Raw genomic sequence first — 16,375 nt, 5'->3', positions numbered from 1 at the left:
AGTGCCAGCACGAGGGAAAGAGATGGAGAGAGGCAGTGGGGCAGTGAGAACGAGAGATCGAGCGAGAGCGAGGAGCAGTAGCCTCTCAAACACTAACAACAAATGTGGAGAAAAGCAGCTGCCAGTAGAAGTCCAAGAGGAAGAAGAAGAAGAACGAGGAAAAGAAGAGCCAGCATTAAAACCGTTGCAGATTTGCAGATTTGCGTGTGAGTGTGTGTGTCAGCTTGGCATACAAATGAGTGCGAAAGAGACGGAGCACAAGATCGCAAGAGGAAACGGATTTTGTTCTTTTTTTTTGTTTATTGCTTAAATCAGCGCCGATCAACTTCTGTTCCCATCTTGATTAGTTGTCAACGACGGGCGAAAACTGTTTAACCGTTATGAGCCGGCAGATCGGTTCCCAGCCCCAAAAAGCTAACTTATGCACCTTGCACACCTGAAAAGCTGGCTACAATATTTCGCCCTGCCTGCGCACAGGCAGGTTGAGGTATAAAGGGTATAACGATTATTTGGTTAGTCTATATCAGGATGTTTACTTTTTAATTATTACTTCTGAAGCGTTTCTTTATTTTGTATTGTAAATTAAATTAAATGTAGTTAACAGAGATGCGTGATTTAATTACAATTTAATTACGCGTTTAAAAAGTAATCACCTAATGCATGGATAACACTATAGGGTATCCATTAAGTCGAAAGCTCCTTAACGAGACGATCGAGCCGAAAGTTCAAGTTCAAGTGCGCCAAATTCCCGACGTCGACGTCGGCAGCGCTGCCATCATTCCAGTGGAGTGCCGTTTTCCTGCAGGAGAAGGAGTTTCCACAGATCTCGCGATCTCCTGCTGTTTGAGGGGGCGTTCGAAAATTATCAAAGTGCTAGATGTAAGTTTCTTTTTATTGGCCGTCTAATTGGCAGGCTATTCTATGTCATTAGGCCGCTTGATTAGCGCCAGCAACAACAATCACAACAGTAAGAACAACAAGTTCTGGCTGAGTTGTGCTCATTTCCGCAGCTGCCAACGCAGGTGTAAAAAGCTCGTCGCGCAGTCGCAGTCGACGCAGACAGCGATACTCTCTCAGTGTGTAACTGTGTGTGTGTGTGTTTCTAGCTTCGCCTGCTTCTTTCGCTGCCGCTCTCCCCCTTTCTCTCTTGCTCGCTCTTTTGTGCTGCTGCTGCTGCTGCTTCTTCTTCTTGTGCTGCTGCTGTTGCCTCTTTCTTCTTATGCTGCTGCTGCTGCTTCGGCTGCTGCGACTGCGGCGGCGACTGCTGTTCCCGACAGTTACATTACGAGGCCAAAGAAAGTATCGCCAGGCTGGCTTGCGTATTTCGCGTTCGTCGCTCGCCGAGTCCACACGTGCTGCTGCTGCTAACGGTCGTGATCGGTGATCGTGATCCGTGATCCGGTGCCCTGTGTGCGCTTTTCCAGTCCCCCCCACAACAACAAAAGTTGATCAAATATATAGAAATTTCGAATATAATTAGAAAATCAAATAAGTAACACCATCCAAAGTGCTTACAAGTGTTAGTGCAATTTTTTTTTTATTGTTGTTATTGTTGCCACTGCCTGTTACCGTTACTTGCTTAAGCTTAAGCAAGACACCGAGAAAGAGAAAGAACGAGCAGCGAGTTGAGAAGAAACGTCCCCGCGAAGTGAGTGTTTCTTCTATCCAAAAGCAAATCATTTTTTTTTGTAATTTTTTTTTTGTATTTGCGATATATTGCCAATTTGAATTTTGAGTTGCGTGAAATATCCACGATATGCAACTCAAGCAGCAACTTAGTTTATTCCTTTGGCATTCTTCTTAGACCATTTCTTCTGCTTTCTGCGAAGACTTTATTTTTTGGCATCTGCCATTTCTGCTTCTTAGTCGTATATCTCTTAGTGCAGACCCAATGGCATGGCTTGAGTTCTGTGAAACATCCAATCTTGGCCTTTCCAGCATCTTCTGCCCCGACTTCTTGCACTGCCAGTGGAGCCGATTAACCAGCTAGACAGCAAATGCAGCCGAGCATTTCATGCTTTCTAATTTTCCCAATTAGCACAAATGCGGCTAGCTTGTTGCCTCCGCTTCTTGTGCCCCACCCCGTCGTCCCCTCGTCTTCTGCCTGCCACTGATTCTTCTACTGCTGCTGCATCTGCTGCTGCACCTCTTGCCTCTGCTGGCAGATTGTCTTCTCAGCCTGGCCAGAATCGAAATCAAAATCAAAGGTGTTGCATGCACTGCGCCTTGGCGGCGGCTGGTACTTTCCAAAGCTTTTCCCGTGTGGAAAATATAACAATCATACATAATAATAGTCATAACAATCACACGTACCACGAAGACGAGACGCAAAGAGTTAGAGTCCCATAAAAGACAAAAAAAAAAAAAAAAAAAAAAAACAGCAACATCATCTGTCGGATCATATTCCCACACGCCCAGCAGGTGCACTATTTATTGACCGAGCTCCAAAACCCCCCAATTCTCCGCCCCCTGCCCACCACACAACTCGCATACACCTGTCAAATGGCAACTAATCATCAATCAGTCGCCATGAGCACGGTCTTCTTCTCTGTTCCCTCGGACTGAAAAGTCTTTGATGACCATGATGATGATGATTCCTCTTTATTTGCGTTACGTGTTTGGCAGTCCAGTCCGGTTCGGTTTGGTTTGCTCCGTTCTGTTCTGTTCCGATTTCACTTCTGTGCTCCTCTGCTCCTCTGCATCGTACATATTTATGCCACTCCATTTTGCCTATTTTTTTTTTGTTTTTTTTTGGTTCGTGCCTCACTCACATTTCAATGCATTTGCCAAACGCAGCGAGGGGATTTAACAAAAGCACGGAATTATAAGGAGTCCAGAGCAGCTGCATCACACTCAGCTGTGTCCTGACCCTCGGAAAGATTACTCTTCATCGGTAAGTTACTCGACTACGTACTGTCTTTAATTGGCGCTACTAACTTTGTGGGCAAAATAGCTTATATTGATAACTTGTAGTACTATGAACCATTAAACCTATAAAACCTTTTAAAGTTAAATTAGCTGGCTCTTTGACTTATCAACTTATTAAGTAATTAATTAATTAATTGCATCGACAATGGTCGATACAAGCCAGACAGATGGACACGAGGATAAGTGTGCCAATTGCAAGTTTATTAACATACTATTTTGACACCTTTTGCTGAGACCACATTGCCACCATTATAAGACGTTGTTGACAGCCAGCAGATGAAATGTTATGACAACTTTCGTCACTTGGCAGTTGGTTCATTAGTCTGCGAGTTTGTCTGCGGCAGAGAGCAGATAAATAGAACAGATCTTCGCCAAGATACACGGGGCCAAGTGGATGGAGAAGTGAGTGGTAGCGGTGCAAATGCATTTGATCCGTTTTGGAGCGCATTAAATGCACCGTTAACTACTTCGAATTCTAATTAAGCTGATGCGACAATCCAAAGCACGCCGCTGTGGCACAATAAACTCAATTCCAGGAGGCCAGATTGGCAGTGCGGCCAGAGCGGCAAACAAACACGCGACTTGGCCATAAATGCAACGCCAAGTTGCAACCAGCCAGTTGCAAGTCTCGTTGTCGCATTCGCATCGGCATTGGCATTGGGATCGCTATTGGAATCGGTATCGAACAACGGCAACTATCTCCACGCTGGCCTATCTCTTTGTTTGGCCTCAAATGATTGGCTTTAACCATTATTGGTGGAACCCTAAGCGGCTTTATTCAACCCCCCCTCCCCCCTCTTCTATCACCCCCCCCCCAAACACTTTTCGTTGCAAGGTCTGCCCCTTCGTTTCTTCATTCATTGTTGCCGAGCCTCGTCCCATCGATGACGCATAATTTATGAGCTGCTGCCGCGATCGACCCAGTAAATTCTGTTCCCAGTGTTCTCTTTCACATCCATATACCATATCCACATTCGCAGATACATCGTAGTAACAGTAGATACTTGGATACATGGATACATAGATACAGATACAGATACGCAGACGTGTACAGTATGCAGATGCGGATACGAGATAAAACCTTGTCGACAAGTCTTTTCTTCCACAGAATGTTAATTTGTATTCAGCCAACATCAAAGATACTTCGGACACTGGAAAATACATATGTAGATTGCGATGGAAGGGGGGAATGGAGAGGGGAGCTTTGAGATGCCGGCGTCTCGTCGTCTAACTGTTCTTCGCCTTTCTACAAACATTCCATAATGAAATGGAAACTTTTCGTGGCACATTTCGGCCTTTGGTGCATCTCCGACCCAACCAAACGGTTAGAAAAGTGAGAGTACTGATCGAGCCATCAAGTTTACATCTCTTAAACACTTGGGAAATAAGTTTACTTAAAAACTCAAGAATGGCTAAAAAATACATTTTGATAGGGAGTTGTTAGCCCTTATGAAATTTGGATAATTACAATTTCCATTTTTAAATACAGTTCGATATGTAACATTTCATATTTGGGCTATTATTTTAAAAAACAACTTTTGGACAAAATGCTCTGCTTACAAAAGAAATATTTATCATTACTAGACTAAAAATGGTAATATAATACATCGAAAAGAGTAATAGTTTTCTGCAGCTAATTACCAATACTAAGTATCTCCCTTTTAAAGGATTTTGAAAACTTAATTTTGTGTAAATTTGCAACCCATATTTAAGCCATTACTTGCAAAGTGCTGGCCTAATATAACAGATTACTTTCAGGCGGAAAATCGAAAAACGGAGTTAAATTGGCTATTAAGGTGTGAACATGCGGCAGAATCGCTTCTCAAAGTCGAAGCCACTCTGAGCCACAACAGTGCGGGCCATGAGTGTATGTACATATTTAAAGACCTCGAGACGAGTCCTCTTCAAGCGCCGAGTGCCAAGTGACCCAAGGGCACAGCGCATCGAGCAACTCTTGAACACTCTGTGGCATAAACATGCCCAATAAAGATGTTGGCTTTTCGTCTGTGCATCCGATGATAAGCAGCTGGAGGGCTAGATGGCTATGTGGCAAGGTGGCAAGGTGGCAGACTGGGCTTGGTTGTGCCGTCGAGACGGTAATGCCCCAATGCTACCAGCTCCAAGCACACCCAATCCCATTCATTCCCATTCTTGAATTCGAATCCGAGGAGCATTGTTTGCACTTGACTCTGCTGGCAGTGGGGGAGTGGGTTTCCAAGTGGGATTCCGAGTGGGAGTCATGGATGCTGGTTGGAGGATGAGCGGGCGCTCAGTTGGCAGTTGTCATGTTGACAACAGACTGCCAAACAAAAGTTTCGCTGCAACGAGTGAGAACGAAGGAAAGGAGGAAGGTTTTCGGTGTTTTGCAAATGGCTCTTCACTCTGAAGCCATGATTCCCAGACTCTGGGCCTGGCCCAAATTTGAATGGCAACTGCAACTGTCGGAGGAGGGATTTTTATGCCATAGTATGCCATGGTATGGAGATGGTATGGAGATGGTATAGAGATGGTATGGTGCGGAATGGTGCGGAATGGAGTCAGGGGCCATTTGACACGTTCTCGGTCTTTGCCAGCGCCATTTGAACGTTTTCCAGCTGCGGAATAGCTGTTGACAACTGCTGCAACAGCTGGGAAACAACTGGGAAACGATGTCATCCTCACTGTCGCCTCTTCCACTTCCCATCTCACTGCCATGAGATTTAGTGGCAAATTGTTGCCATCTTCGTGTGTGAAGAGGCGCACAAATTTAATATTCTGAAGCTATTAACTCGGGGACTGTTTCACTGTTCACAGCTTGTTTGGGAAAAACTTACGTTCACCAAATTGGCCATCTTTATGGATCAGCTTTAATTGCTGAGCCGGCTTTTGCGTACCAGCCTAATTAAACCGAATAAAATTGCATTTGGCGATGTTGGACGCTGAATGCGCCCCCGAAAAACAAAATGAAAAAAAAATGAAAAACTGTTGCCAAAAGTGGACAAACTTGCTCCAAAAAAAAAAAAAATAAAGGTGGCCAAGTCGGAGGTGGCTAGCTGGTTTGTGTTTGTAACCAGTTTAATTAAAAGAAAGTGAACCATTTAAAAATGTATTTTGATTTCGGCTTTTAGCTTTTCCCATAGCCAAACCAAAGCATCATTATCATTATCGTGCTTTTCACTGGGGCATGGTAAGCTAAAAATACGTGCTATTATATACAGACATACATACAAACATAGATAGATAGATGTATCTCATCAAAAAATAAGCCAACGTAAAGATATACGAGTTTACGTTTTATATATCTATATCTAAACTGAAATGAAGCATGGGCAGGTGATTTACCGTTTGCTTTTTGCACAGACCGTTATTCGATTCGAAAGTGGTCGGCGCCATCGGCATTTCCAACTCGGATCCAACTCCATTTCCACTTCCATTTCCACTGGCATTTCCATTTCCACAAGAAAAGTGAAAACTGGTGGTAACCGTAAGCAAAGTTCGGCATTGATCGCCTTTTGATGCGACAATTTCTATACGATTTCGATTTCGATTTCGATTTCGTTTTGATTCGATTTTGATTCGTTTTTGATTCGTTTTTTGATTCGTTTTTGATTCGTTTTGATTCGTTTCTTGATTCATGTTCGTTCGTCTGACTTGATGCATAGTTAATGAGTCAACAAATGGATCGCATCGAATCGTATCTATTGGATCGTATCTATTGGATTGAATCTATTGGATCGTATCTTTTGGATTGTATCTATTGGATCGTATCTATTGGATTGAATCTATTGGATCGTATCTATTGGATCGTATCTACTGCAGTGTTTCTTTATGTTTTATTTATTTTTTACATATTTTTTTTTGGGCATATAGTTGTTAGTTTATTTTAAGGGGGCCCAATTCACAGAGCGTGTCGAGTTAACTTCTACTTTTCCGCTCTGCCCCCTGCTTCTGCTCTCCTTCTGTTTCTGCCCCCCGCGTGTTGCAAGTGCGGTACTGTTAATTGCAACGCCAGCAGCAGCAGCAGAAGAAGAAGAAGTAGAAGAAGCACCACTATCGGCGGCGTCATTAATTAAGCGCCACTAGAGCGTGCAACACGCGGCCAAAGAGCTCCATCGCACTTTCTTTGGCTTAGTTAGTTAGCTGGCTTGGCAGTTAGTTAGTTAGTTAGTTTGCTCGTCATGTCCCCAAGTGGGAAAGGTGCTACATTGCTGTACCAAAATCCAAAAAAAAAAAAAAAGAAAAAATAAAACAGCCTTGTTTTAAGTACATATATAGATGTGTCAAAATATGCATATTGGATACTTGCGCTTGGAGACACAGTTAAGTTCCTAATCCGCAATCTAATCCATAATTCAGTGCGCTGAAGAGACGCACAGATCCGTGGATACCACCCATCAGTGCCTCCGGGTAAAAAGTCTTAATTGGACGCCCTCTGTCGGCGCTCATGCAAATTAGCACCTGAGTTACAGTTAGTCTAGCCGCAGTCTGGAATTTGTTTTTTCTTTTTTTTTTTTCTTTTTGGGCGCTACTTGGCTACTCTTAAATACGAACAGTTTTCACTCTTCACTCGCTAGATAAAAGACAACAAATAAGAAAAGAGGAGAAAAAACAATAAACAAGTGGAGAGAAATTAATTGGCTCCGAATTAAAGACAAATAAGCATATCGGCTGTTCATCGTTTACCGTTGGTAACGTCGTTTTTTTTTTGGTTTTTTTTTTTTTTTTTTTATTATCTTTCAGTTTGTTGCTTTTTATTTACAGTTCTGCGCGAGATTCTCCAGTGACCGCATTTTTGCGCTTCATTCGGAGGCTTGTCCATCATCTTTCATCTTTTCGTGCATTCGAATCTCGCATTCGGTATCTCGAATCCATGGATACGAAATTCGCTTTGTTTCCAATTTCATTTTCACCTGTTTTATAGCCGCGCACACCTGGTTAAAAGTGGGCACACGAATCGCACAATGAAACGCAGACAAGAAATGAGATTTTGTTATTATTATTATTATTATTATTATTGCTGCTCTATGGATCTGTGATCTGTGCACTGTTGTGGGCTTGACCAACCGACCAACTGACGAACTGACGTACTGACTCACTGACTCACTGACTTACTGACTATCTGATTGATTGATTGATTGCCGGCGTCACCTTAATTGCTGGTCGATCTGGTGAACAGGGAAAGTGCAGCCAACGCACAATCGACCGACCGTGTAAATATTTGTCGAATTTATTTATTTATCCGCCACTGTGCGCGAATAAATTGAACAAATTGGAAAGTTTGCAGTGAAATTTTCGGCAATTTTCTAATGTCAATTAATGGCATTTAATGGTTCTCGCCGCTTTAAAAGGTTCTATAAATAGTTTTCAATGGCGAAACGGGACAGTTTTGAATAATTTAACAAAATACTTTGTGGCAAAAATAATCTGAAAATGAAACCAATCTTGTTGGTATATATTTAAAAAGGAACTGAACTTTTAAAACAAATGTAGTCAAGTGTTTCCGCTGGGAATAAATACATATTATATGTATATATATCTAGGCTTTTCATGTCTCAATAATTTAGTTTGACTTTTAACACATAATGCTGCAGTGGGTCACCAAGCATGACTCACGATTAACTCCTCCTGCGGCTCCAACTTCAACTTCAACTCCAACTCGATCTCCATCTCCACCTCCATTTCCATTTTCATCGACATCGATCTCAGGCACCTCAATTTGCAATGTTGAAATGACGCCCCCGGGGGTCCCGTGATCGAATGGATCAGAGTCGATCGGCGATCGGCGATCGGCAGGTTGCAAGTTGCAAGTTGCAAGTTCGGGTTGGGGTTCAGGTTCGAGGATCAGGTACGGGCAAAATTGGCCGCCCGGCCGTTTATTAAATTTCAATTTGTTTATGGCTTCTTTTCGTGGTCGCGCAGCTCCACAGCCTCACATTTGCGGCCATTTCACGTAGTTGGGCAATTTTCGGCCGATCCATTTGGCCAATGGTTCAATGGTCCAATGGTCCAATGGTCCATTGGTGCACTGGTGCATTGGCCGGGGGCGTCGGGTTAAGTGCGATCTGGCCCCGGATACGGACAGCGCGCTAATGACGAGCATCGACATCTTTATTACCCCAACGGGCTCCTTCGACGTGCTCCAGAAAACGGAAAAAAGAAGCCAAGGAACCCAAAAGAACCACAAAAGAACCCAAAGAACCCAAGGAGCCCAAGGAACCCAAGGAACCCAAGGAACCCAAGGAATCCAAAAGAACTAAAAGAACCTTGAGGGTTAGGACCCTTCACAATTGATATTTAACATACGAATCGTTTGGCGGACGACAACGATGATGATGATGATGATGACGATGTGACCGCGCCCACTCTGTGTTCTTGCGCCGCCCCACAAAAAAAAAAAAAAATATACAAAAAATGAACAATTTGGGAATTTCATGGGAAAAGAAGAAAAAAGGCAAGGAACTCGATGGGAAGAATTGTGTAATTAAGTCAGGTGGAATTTGCTTAAGGATACTACAATTCAATCGCCCATTTAAAAGCCTTTTTCGAATACAATTTATGTATGTGTAACTACATGCCAGTGCTACTTAATAGCTTAAAGATGTTAAGTGCGTTGCGATCGAGTTTGAGATGCAATAACTACAAGATACACGGCCCAAATTGAGTTAAGATCGGATTAACATTCGCTTTTTGCAATAAGTTAGCCCAGTTTCCTGGTTTCTAGCCTACAACCACTAGCAGGACAAGCGATTGCAATCAGGGATCAGGGGATCAGTCAATCTCTTAATGCAATTGCCGCAATTTTCATGGCCACATTTACTGCGGATCACGACTTTCGCTCCCTCAACTTGCAAGCTGCCCACCGAATTCGTGCCTCTAAATCGATTGCTTTCCTTGAAAGATATTTATGCACTATAGTGCAATACAAAGCCCTCAGTTTATTGTGCAAATGCGTTCAATTAAGAGTGTGCAATTAATTGAATACATGCGCTACAGTGTTGATTGGCTGGCATGGACGTTGAATAACACACGCGCAGTGCAGTGAAAGCGTTTCAATTATATCCGTTGTTTGGGTGGAGAAACAGCTGATTTCTACTTTCTAACACTGTGCTACATGAATGCAGCATTATTTAAATTGTAGTTAAATAAGATAAATACTATGAATGTCTGAAAACAACATTGTTGTTAAATTAAAGAAGAGGTGAAGAGAGAAAACCAGTTAAAAGCCACTTTTGTATGGCTATTTTGTATAATTGGGGTAGTCCCAGAACCACAGAGCTAACTAAACTGTCTGATATGATTGACTGATTATTATTTTGTTTGTTTTTATTTTCAGATCCGATCGCCACGCCCACAGCCCCAACATGTGGAGCCCACAAAAAGGCCCTACACGACTGTGGGACCTTAGGTTTAGTAGCTGTATATTTATCTTACACTTAATGGTAAGTATAAAAATATGTCTGAGCTACAAATAGAACCTTATCTTATCTACCGAATCGTCGCGAAAGGGATTCCAAGTTGTTTGATAAACAAATGTTTTGATTACAGCACACAAGCAATACATTTTAGAAAAGTTCGGGTTTTAATCAAATAATATTTGGATGCATTTGTCATGATTGAAATAGTTAGTTGAGAAGTTAAGATCTCTTCAGATATCACACACGATCAACTTGGTTCCCAGTAGAGGCAGTTTGCTACCCTAGATGGTTTCGCCAACGGGCTTGATGATCAGCTCGTGGATCTGGACATTGGGCGGCGTTTGGATGCAGTAGCTGATGGCATCGGCCACATCCTCGGAGCGAAGCAATGGTAAATCGGGAATAAGTTCCAGGGCCTTCTTGTCGATGATCTCCGTATCCACGGCACCGGGACTGATGCTCTACAAAGGCACAAGGAACACAAAAGATACGGATCAGCAAGGGTTGATCAAAAGCCCAGATAATCTCAGTGCACTTACCGTGATCTTGGTCTGGGTCTTGCTGGTGAGGAACTCATGACGCAGCACCTCCGTCATCGCGGTGACGGCAAACTTCGATGGCGAGTACATGCCCATGATTAAACCAGGACTGGTGACCACCCGATGACCGGCGACACTGTTGACGATCAGTATGTGTCCATCGTTCACATTGCGCTTCTGCAGGGACTTGAATGCCTCGCGGGTGCACCAGGAAACACCCAGCACATTGGTATCCAGAATGGCACGCAAATCAGCGGCATTGCTCTCACTGGTGATGCCCACTCCAACACGAACAATGCCAGCATTGTTCACCAGCACATCGGCGCCACCCAGTGTGGCATCGATCCAGGCGAAGGCATCGATCACCTCCTGCTCCTGGCTGACATCGCATTTGCGTCCATGGAAGCGACTGCCCTGTTCCGCCGGCAGCGATGCCTTCAGCTCCTTCAGACGCTCCTCGCGACGTGCCAGACCCACCACCACCATGCCCTTGGCCACCAAATCCTTGCAGACGGCAGCTCCGATTCCAGAACTGGCGCCCGTAACAACAGCAACGCGATTTAGCCAACGATCCATAGTTTCTGCTTGCTATTTGTTTATACTATACTATTCAGTTGATAGTTACTCGTCTTTATATACAGTTGCTTAGCAATTGCGACCTCGTCTAGAACTGCTCTTTCCACGCCGATCCACTGGCTTTTATAGTTCACCATCATCAGTTCACAGAAGCGACCAGAGTGCCGAACTCAAATCGGGAGAGTCTAGAAGTAGTATATTTCACCACTCGTCTCTGTTTGGCTCGAATCCAAAACATTCTCATCGTTCAGCCGGCGCTTTTCAATTGTAGCGTAAGCGTGACTCGGCACAAAGCCACAACACATTCTAGAAACACACACTTCGAGCATACATCATATGCGATAGCCATCCCCCTTTGATGATAAACAGAAAAAAACAGAAACCAGAATGAATGTGATTGTGGATGGAATTCATTGTGGATCAGCACATTCGGTTGGGAGCTTCCGAAGACGGAAGACCACATTGTCTACGTCTCACTAAAGTTCCATGTAGAATTCACCAAACATGACGTATTTGCTTTGCACGAAAAGTGCAAATCATTGTAAGTAAGGGAAAATCATTGATAGTAGGCAACTTTTTGTAAATCTTATCAAACTAGGTAAAACTTTCAGTAAGAGATAGTTAAACTTAAGCAATAGTTATTGTAAACAGCGATGATTTTCATAGTGCTTATTACGCATACGAACGCTTTGTTCATTACGCATACGCACTGTTGCCAGTGATTTTATTTGAATGATTTATAAAACATAAAATATGATGTAAAATACGATGCCAAACTATTCGTTGGCTTGATCAAGATGTAAAACAATTACAACGCATTTGCATAAACTAATTTATACAGCGACCAGCAACTGGAAGATCTGGCTGCGCCGTCAGACAATGTGGCACCAGCCAAGATCGGATGCTATATACCCGGTTATATACATATATATATATCTATATATATATATATATATATCTACATATATATACGTGCTTATAGCCACTTAGCCAGTAAGGCAACTTTTACTGGCGGAGGGGGCATGGAAAATGTAAATTCCTTGAGCCAGCGACTTTGCACAGACTTGCCTCGTTTTGATTTTGCTGATCGAAGCCGATCTATGCGGCATGCGGCATGTGGCAAGGCAGTTTGGGGCAGGTATCGGTATGCAAATATGCAAATGTCAGGTGCAACTAGCTCCCCAAAAACCACAAGCCCCTGTGCAACATGCAACATGCAGCATGGGAGCACAGGTTCCAGTTAGATCCCCCTCAAAAAGCCAAACGGATGCAGGCCAAGTGGAATTCGCTTTCCCATTTCGATTGGCCTTCATTGGCCATTGAATTGGAGGGGGAGGGGAAGGGGGAGGGGGAACTGAAGACTGGACACCAAAGACCGAAGACTGAAGAGCCTGCAGCCTGAAGACTGAAGACTGGAGAGACTGGATTGCCGTTTCGTTTTTATTGGCAACACGTTTGTCAGGTGCCACCAGGTGCCAGGTGGAACCGTTAGGAGCCCACCCACAAGGTTGGCCATTGAATTTCGGGATCGGAATCGGGATCGGGAATATCAAGTTATAGCTGAAATCTATACAAGTTCCAATTCAAAACATGACTTTTAGATGACTAAGTTTAGGCACAATGCATACTTGTTTTCATTACTTCTTTACAAATAATTCATAAACGATAAACAAACAATTAATAAACAATTAACAACATTAACTTTTTCAATTACAGTTTAGTTTAGTCATAGCTGGTAATGAACTATGGCCCATGGAGCGGCCAGATGGGATGCCCAACATCGTTTCACTGGAGGTGATGTGCGGCAAGGATCACATGGATGTACATCTAACCTTTTCGCACCCATTCGAGGGCATTGTCAGCTCCAAAGGTGGGTCATCACTGCAAGTTCTATAAAATCTATAAACTTATGTACATCATTATCCCTAAAGGACAACACAGCGATCCGCGCTGCGTTTATGTGCCGCCCTCGTCGGGCAAAACATTCTTCTCCTTCCGCATCTCGTACTCCCGCTGCGGCACCAAGCCGGATCTCAACGGGCAGTTCTACGAGAATACGGTAAGTGAACCCTCTCTATAACAAGAAGGTCCTCTGATAATCTGATCTGATATTCCACTTTAATTGTCAGGTGGTGGTGCAGTACGATAAGGATCTGCTGGAAGTTTGGGACGAGGCCAAGCGATTGCGCTGCGAGTGGTTCAATGACTACGAGAAGACCGCCTCCAAGCCACCGATGGTAATTGCCGATCTCGATGTTATCCAGCTCGATTTTCGCGGTAAGTAGTTTACAATAAATGCGAGTAGTATCATACCATGATACTTGCACCATGATCTATGATTAAGATTATATGATCTAGTATGATTAAGAATTTGATTTGCTGTTGCAGGTGACAATGTGGACTGCTGGATGGAGATACAGCATGGCAAGGGACCCTGGGCGCCGCCAGTTAGTGGCATTGTGCCACTCGGCTCCACTCTGACCCTGGTGGTGGCCATTAACGATTATCGAGGTAAGATACTCATCATTCTCGCTCGCTTTCAAGTGCTTAAAGTAATTGAATCCATGCTCGATCTCTGCCAGGCGAATTCGATATGCGTGTCAAGTCCTGTGTGGCGTCCGATGGATCCGGTCATGTGATCAACCTGTCCGATGAGTTTGGCTGCGTGCTGCGACCCAAGATGATCTCACGCTTCCTAAAGGCCCGTGCGCCCGACGAGAGGGCCACCGTGATTACCTATGCCTTCTTCCACGCCTTCAAGTTCCCGGATGCGCTGAGTGTGCACATCAAGTGCAAGGTGGAGATCTGCCGTCACGGCTGCCTCGATCATTGCCAGAATACGGGCGTGGCCGGTGGTGGTGGTGGTGGTGGATCCGGCGAGAATCTTGGATTGGGTCTCGGCCTGGGACTGACCAATGCCAATGAGCGCAAGGATGTGCACATTTCGGATGCCATGGGCAGCAGCAGCAACGATCTGCTCAGAGATCTGGCACTGCCGCCGGGCGGTCAACATGGCATGGGCATGGGCATGGGACCAGATCACGACATCTTCTACGAGGACATCATTCACGATCACAAGCAAACGCTGGGCGGAGGCGGTGGATTGCCAGCTGGCGGCGATTATGGTCACGAGAAGAGTGTCAATCTGCAGCCACGTCCCGTGCACGAGGAACAGGAGGAGGCGGATCTCTCCGATCTGTTTGGCGACGAAGATCTCGCCGACTTGGACATGGAAGGCGGCGAGGGTGAGCGTTACTTGGGGCTAAAGAAGAGCGGCAAGTTCCCACACGGTCCGCGGCAGCTGGAGGCCCAGAAACGCATGGGTGTACCGATGGCGGGACCCCGTTCCCTGGAGCCACATGGTCATGAGGATGAGGAGGTGCCACGACCCGTCTACAGGCCACAGGCAGAGGCGTTGAAGCAGCCACGCGAGGATCACATCGATTTGGACAAGGAGGAGGAGGAGGAGGAGGAAGAGAAGGTGCAAAAGACGCAGCCGGAGGAGAAGCTGACAGGAGAAGCAGCTGCAGCTGCAACTGCCGGCAATGATTCCTCCAAGAGCCGTCGCCGTCGTTCCTTGGTCATTTCCGATCGCAAGGTGCGCAGTGCCGACGTGGGCGTCAGCGGTCTGTACGATGTTATATCCGAGGCGGATTTGGCCTTCTCGCCGGACTCCAAACAGGAGGCGGTCACCGTGTTTCAGGGCAAGATCAGCGAGGAGGTCGTCTACGGCATATGCATGCCGGTGCCCGGCTTTAGCATTCTCTTCATCGTTGTCATCTCGGCAACGATCGTGTCCGCTCTGGTGGCCGGATCGCTGCTCTATCGCTACCAGCTGCAAAAGGAGGCGCTGGAGAAGCAGACGCCCATGCCGGTGACCGGAACACTCGCCTCCTGGATGACCCTGCGACTCTTCCGCCTGCGACACATGCAACAGCAGCAACAGCAACAGCAGCAGCAGCAGCAACAAGTGAGGCAGCCGAGTTCCGGACATGAAACGGTCCAGTGATCGTTCAGGATCAAGATATAAATCGCAATCAGAATCAGAATCGGAATTAGAATCGGAATAGCAATCGAAAGCGAATTCAAAATCGAGGTGGAAACCAGCAAAAAACTAAATCAAATCACGTTGCCCACATCTATGCCTTCCATTATTATTTATTTATTATGATTATTGTTTTTTTTTTTTGAATGTATTATTGGGTTGTTTGTTCGGCATCCTGATCCAAACAAAAAGAGATATATGGTGCAGATATCAGAGATCGGGCAACAATGCAATACTCAAACTGCTCGATTCGGTGCTGAATGTTTTCAACAAGTTTTTTTTTTTTGTAATTTGTTTTTTGGGTGCATTTAGTCGTAAAATTGCATAGAGAAAATCATAGAAAAATAATGGAAAAGTACACAAAGAGAGAGAGAGAGATGCACAAACGTAATGAAATCAAGACTCCGGAAAGGTGCTCCAGGTTTAAGGAGATGGATGTTATGCAACGCATCCACTAGGCGTAAGGGAACTTATTTATTTATATATATATTTATATCTATAAATTATACATACGAGATTTAGCTGTAAGTCGCGTGGTATGGAAATTTTTAATTTTATTATGTTTCGGACACTTGTTTAGTTTTTTTTTGCATTTGTGCGCTCTTTTCGATCCAAACATGTAGGGGAATTTTATAGTTAAATTTAGTACATTCTCACTCACACACACAAACACACACACACACTCATAAAAGCACAGACTTGCTGACGCACACATACAAAACCGACTACCATTTTCCATTGAAAGTATAAACAAAAGAAAATGCAACTGCTTGCATGCATATTAAAATTTAAGTGCAAATTTTGTAACTGAAAAATTGACAATTGAATAAAGACTAGTTGAGATGAAAAATAAAAAAAACAAGCCATTGTCGGAATTTATTAGAAGCTCTATA

General features: G+C 44.3%; 2 protein-coding genes across 2 annotated transcripts; one reads left to right on the top strand and one right to left on the bottom strand.

Annotated features, from left to right (window-relative positions):
* Nucleotides 1–1,319: 1,319 nt before the first annotated feature.
* On the top strand, nucleotides 1,320–16,341 carry LOC6525543. The gene is made up of 8 exons (XM_002101342.4): nucleotides 1,320–1,648; nucleotides 2,797–2,893; nucleotides 10,241–10,346; nucleotides 13,154–13,307; nucleotides 13,369–13,496; nucleotides 13,567–13,714; nucleotides 13,826–13,948; nucleotides 14,020–16,341. The coding sequence occupies exons 3-8, from the start codon at nucleotides 10,269–10,271 to the stop codon at nucleotides 15,444–15,446; spliced, it is 2,058 nt and encodes a 685-aa protein (XP_002101378.1). The 5' UTR covers nucleotides 1,320–1,648; nucleotides 2,797–2,893; nucleotides 10,241–10,268; the 3' UTR covers nucleotides 15,447–16,341.
* LOC6525544 (farnesol dehydrogenase) lies at nucleotides 10,464–11,532 on the bottom strand. Its single transcript, XM_002101343.3, has 2 exons — nucleotides 10,862–11,532; nucleotides 10,464–10,783 (listed from the first exon to the last, which is right to left on the bottom strand). Exons 1-2 carry the CDS (start codon nucleotides 11,435–11,437, stop codon nucleotides 10,604–10,606), a joined length of 756 nt encoding a protein of 251 aa, XP_002101379.1. The 5' UTR covers nucleotides 11,438–11,532; the 3' UTR covers nucleotides 10,464–10,603.
* Nucleotides 16,342–16,375: the final 34 nt, after the last annotated feature.

Source organism: Drosophila yakuba, chromosome X (assembly GCF_016746365.2).
Source record: "Drosophila yakuba strain Tai18E2 chromosome X, Prin_Dyak_Tai18E2_2.1, whole genome shotgun sequence".
Lineage (NCBI taxonomy): Eukaryota > Metazoa > Arthropoda > Insecta > Diptera > Drosophilidae > Drosophila > Drosophila yakuba.
The sequence above is the reverse complement of the archived record's forward strand: the minus strand, read 5'-3'. Positions and strand labels throughout refer to the sequence as shown.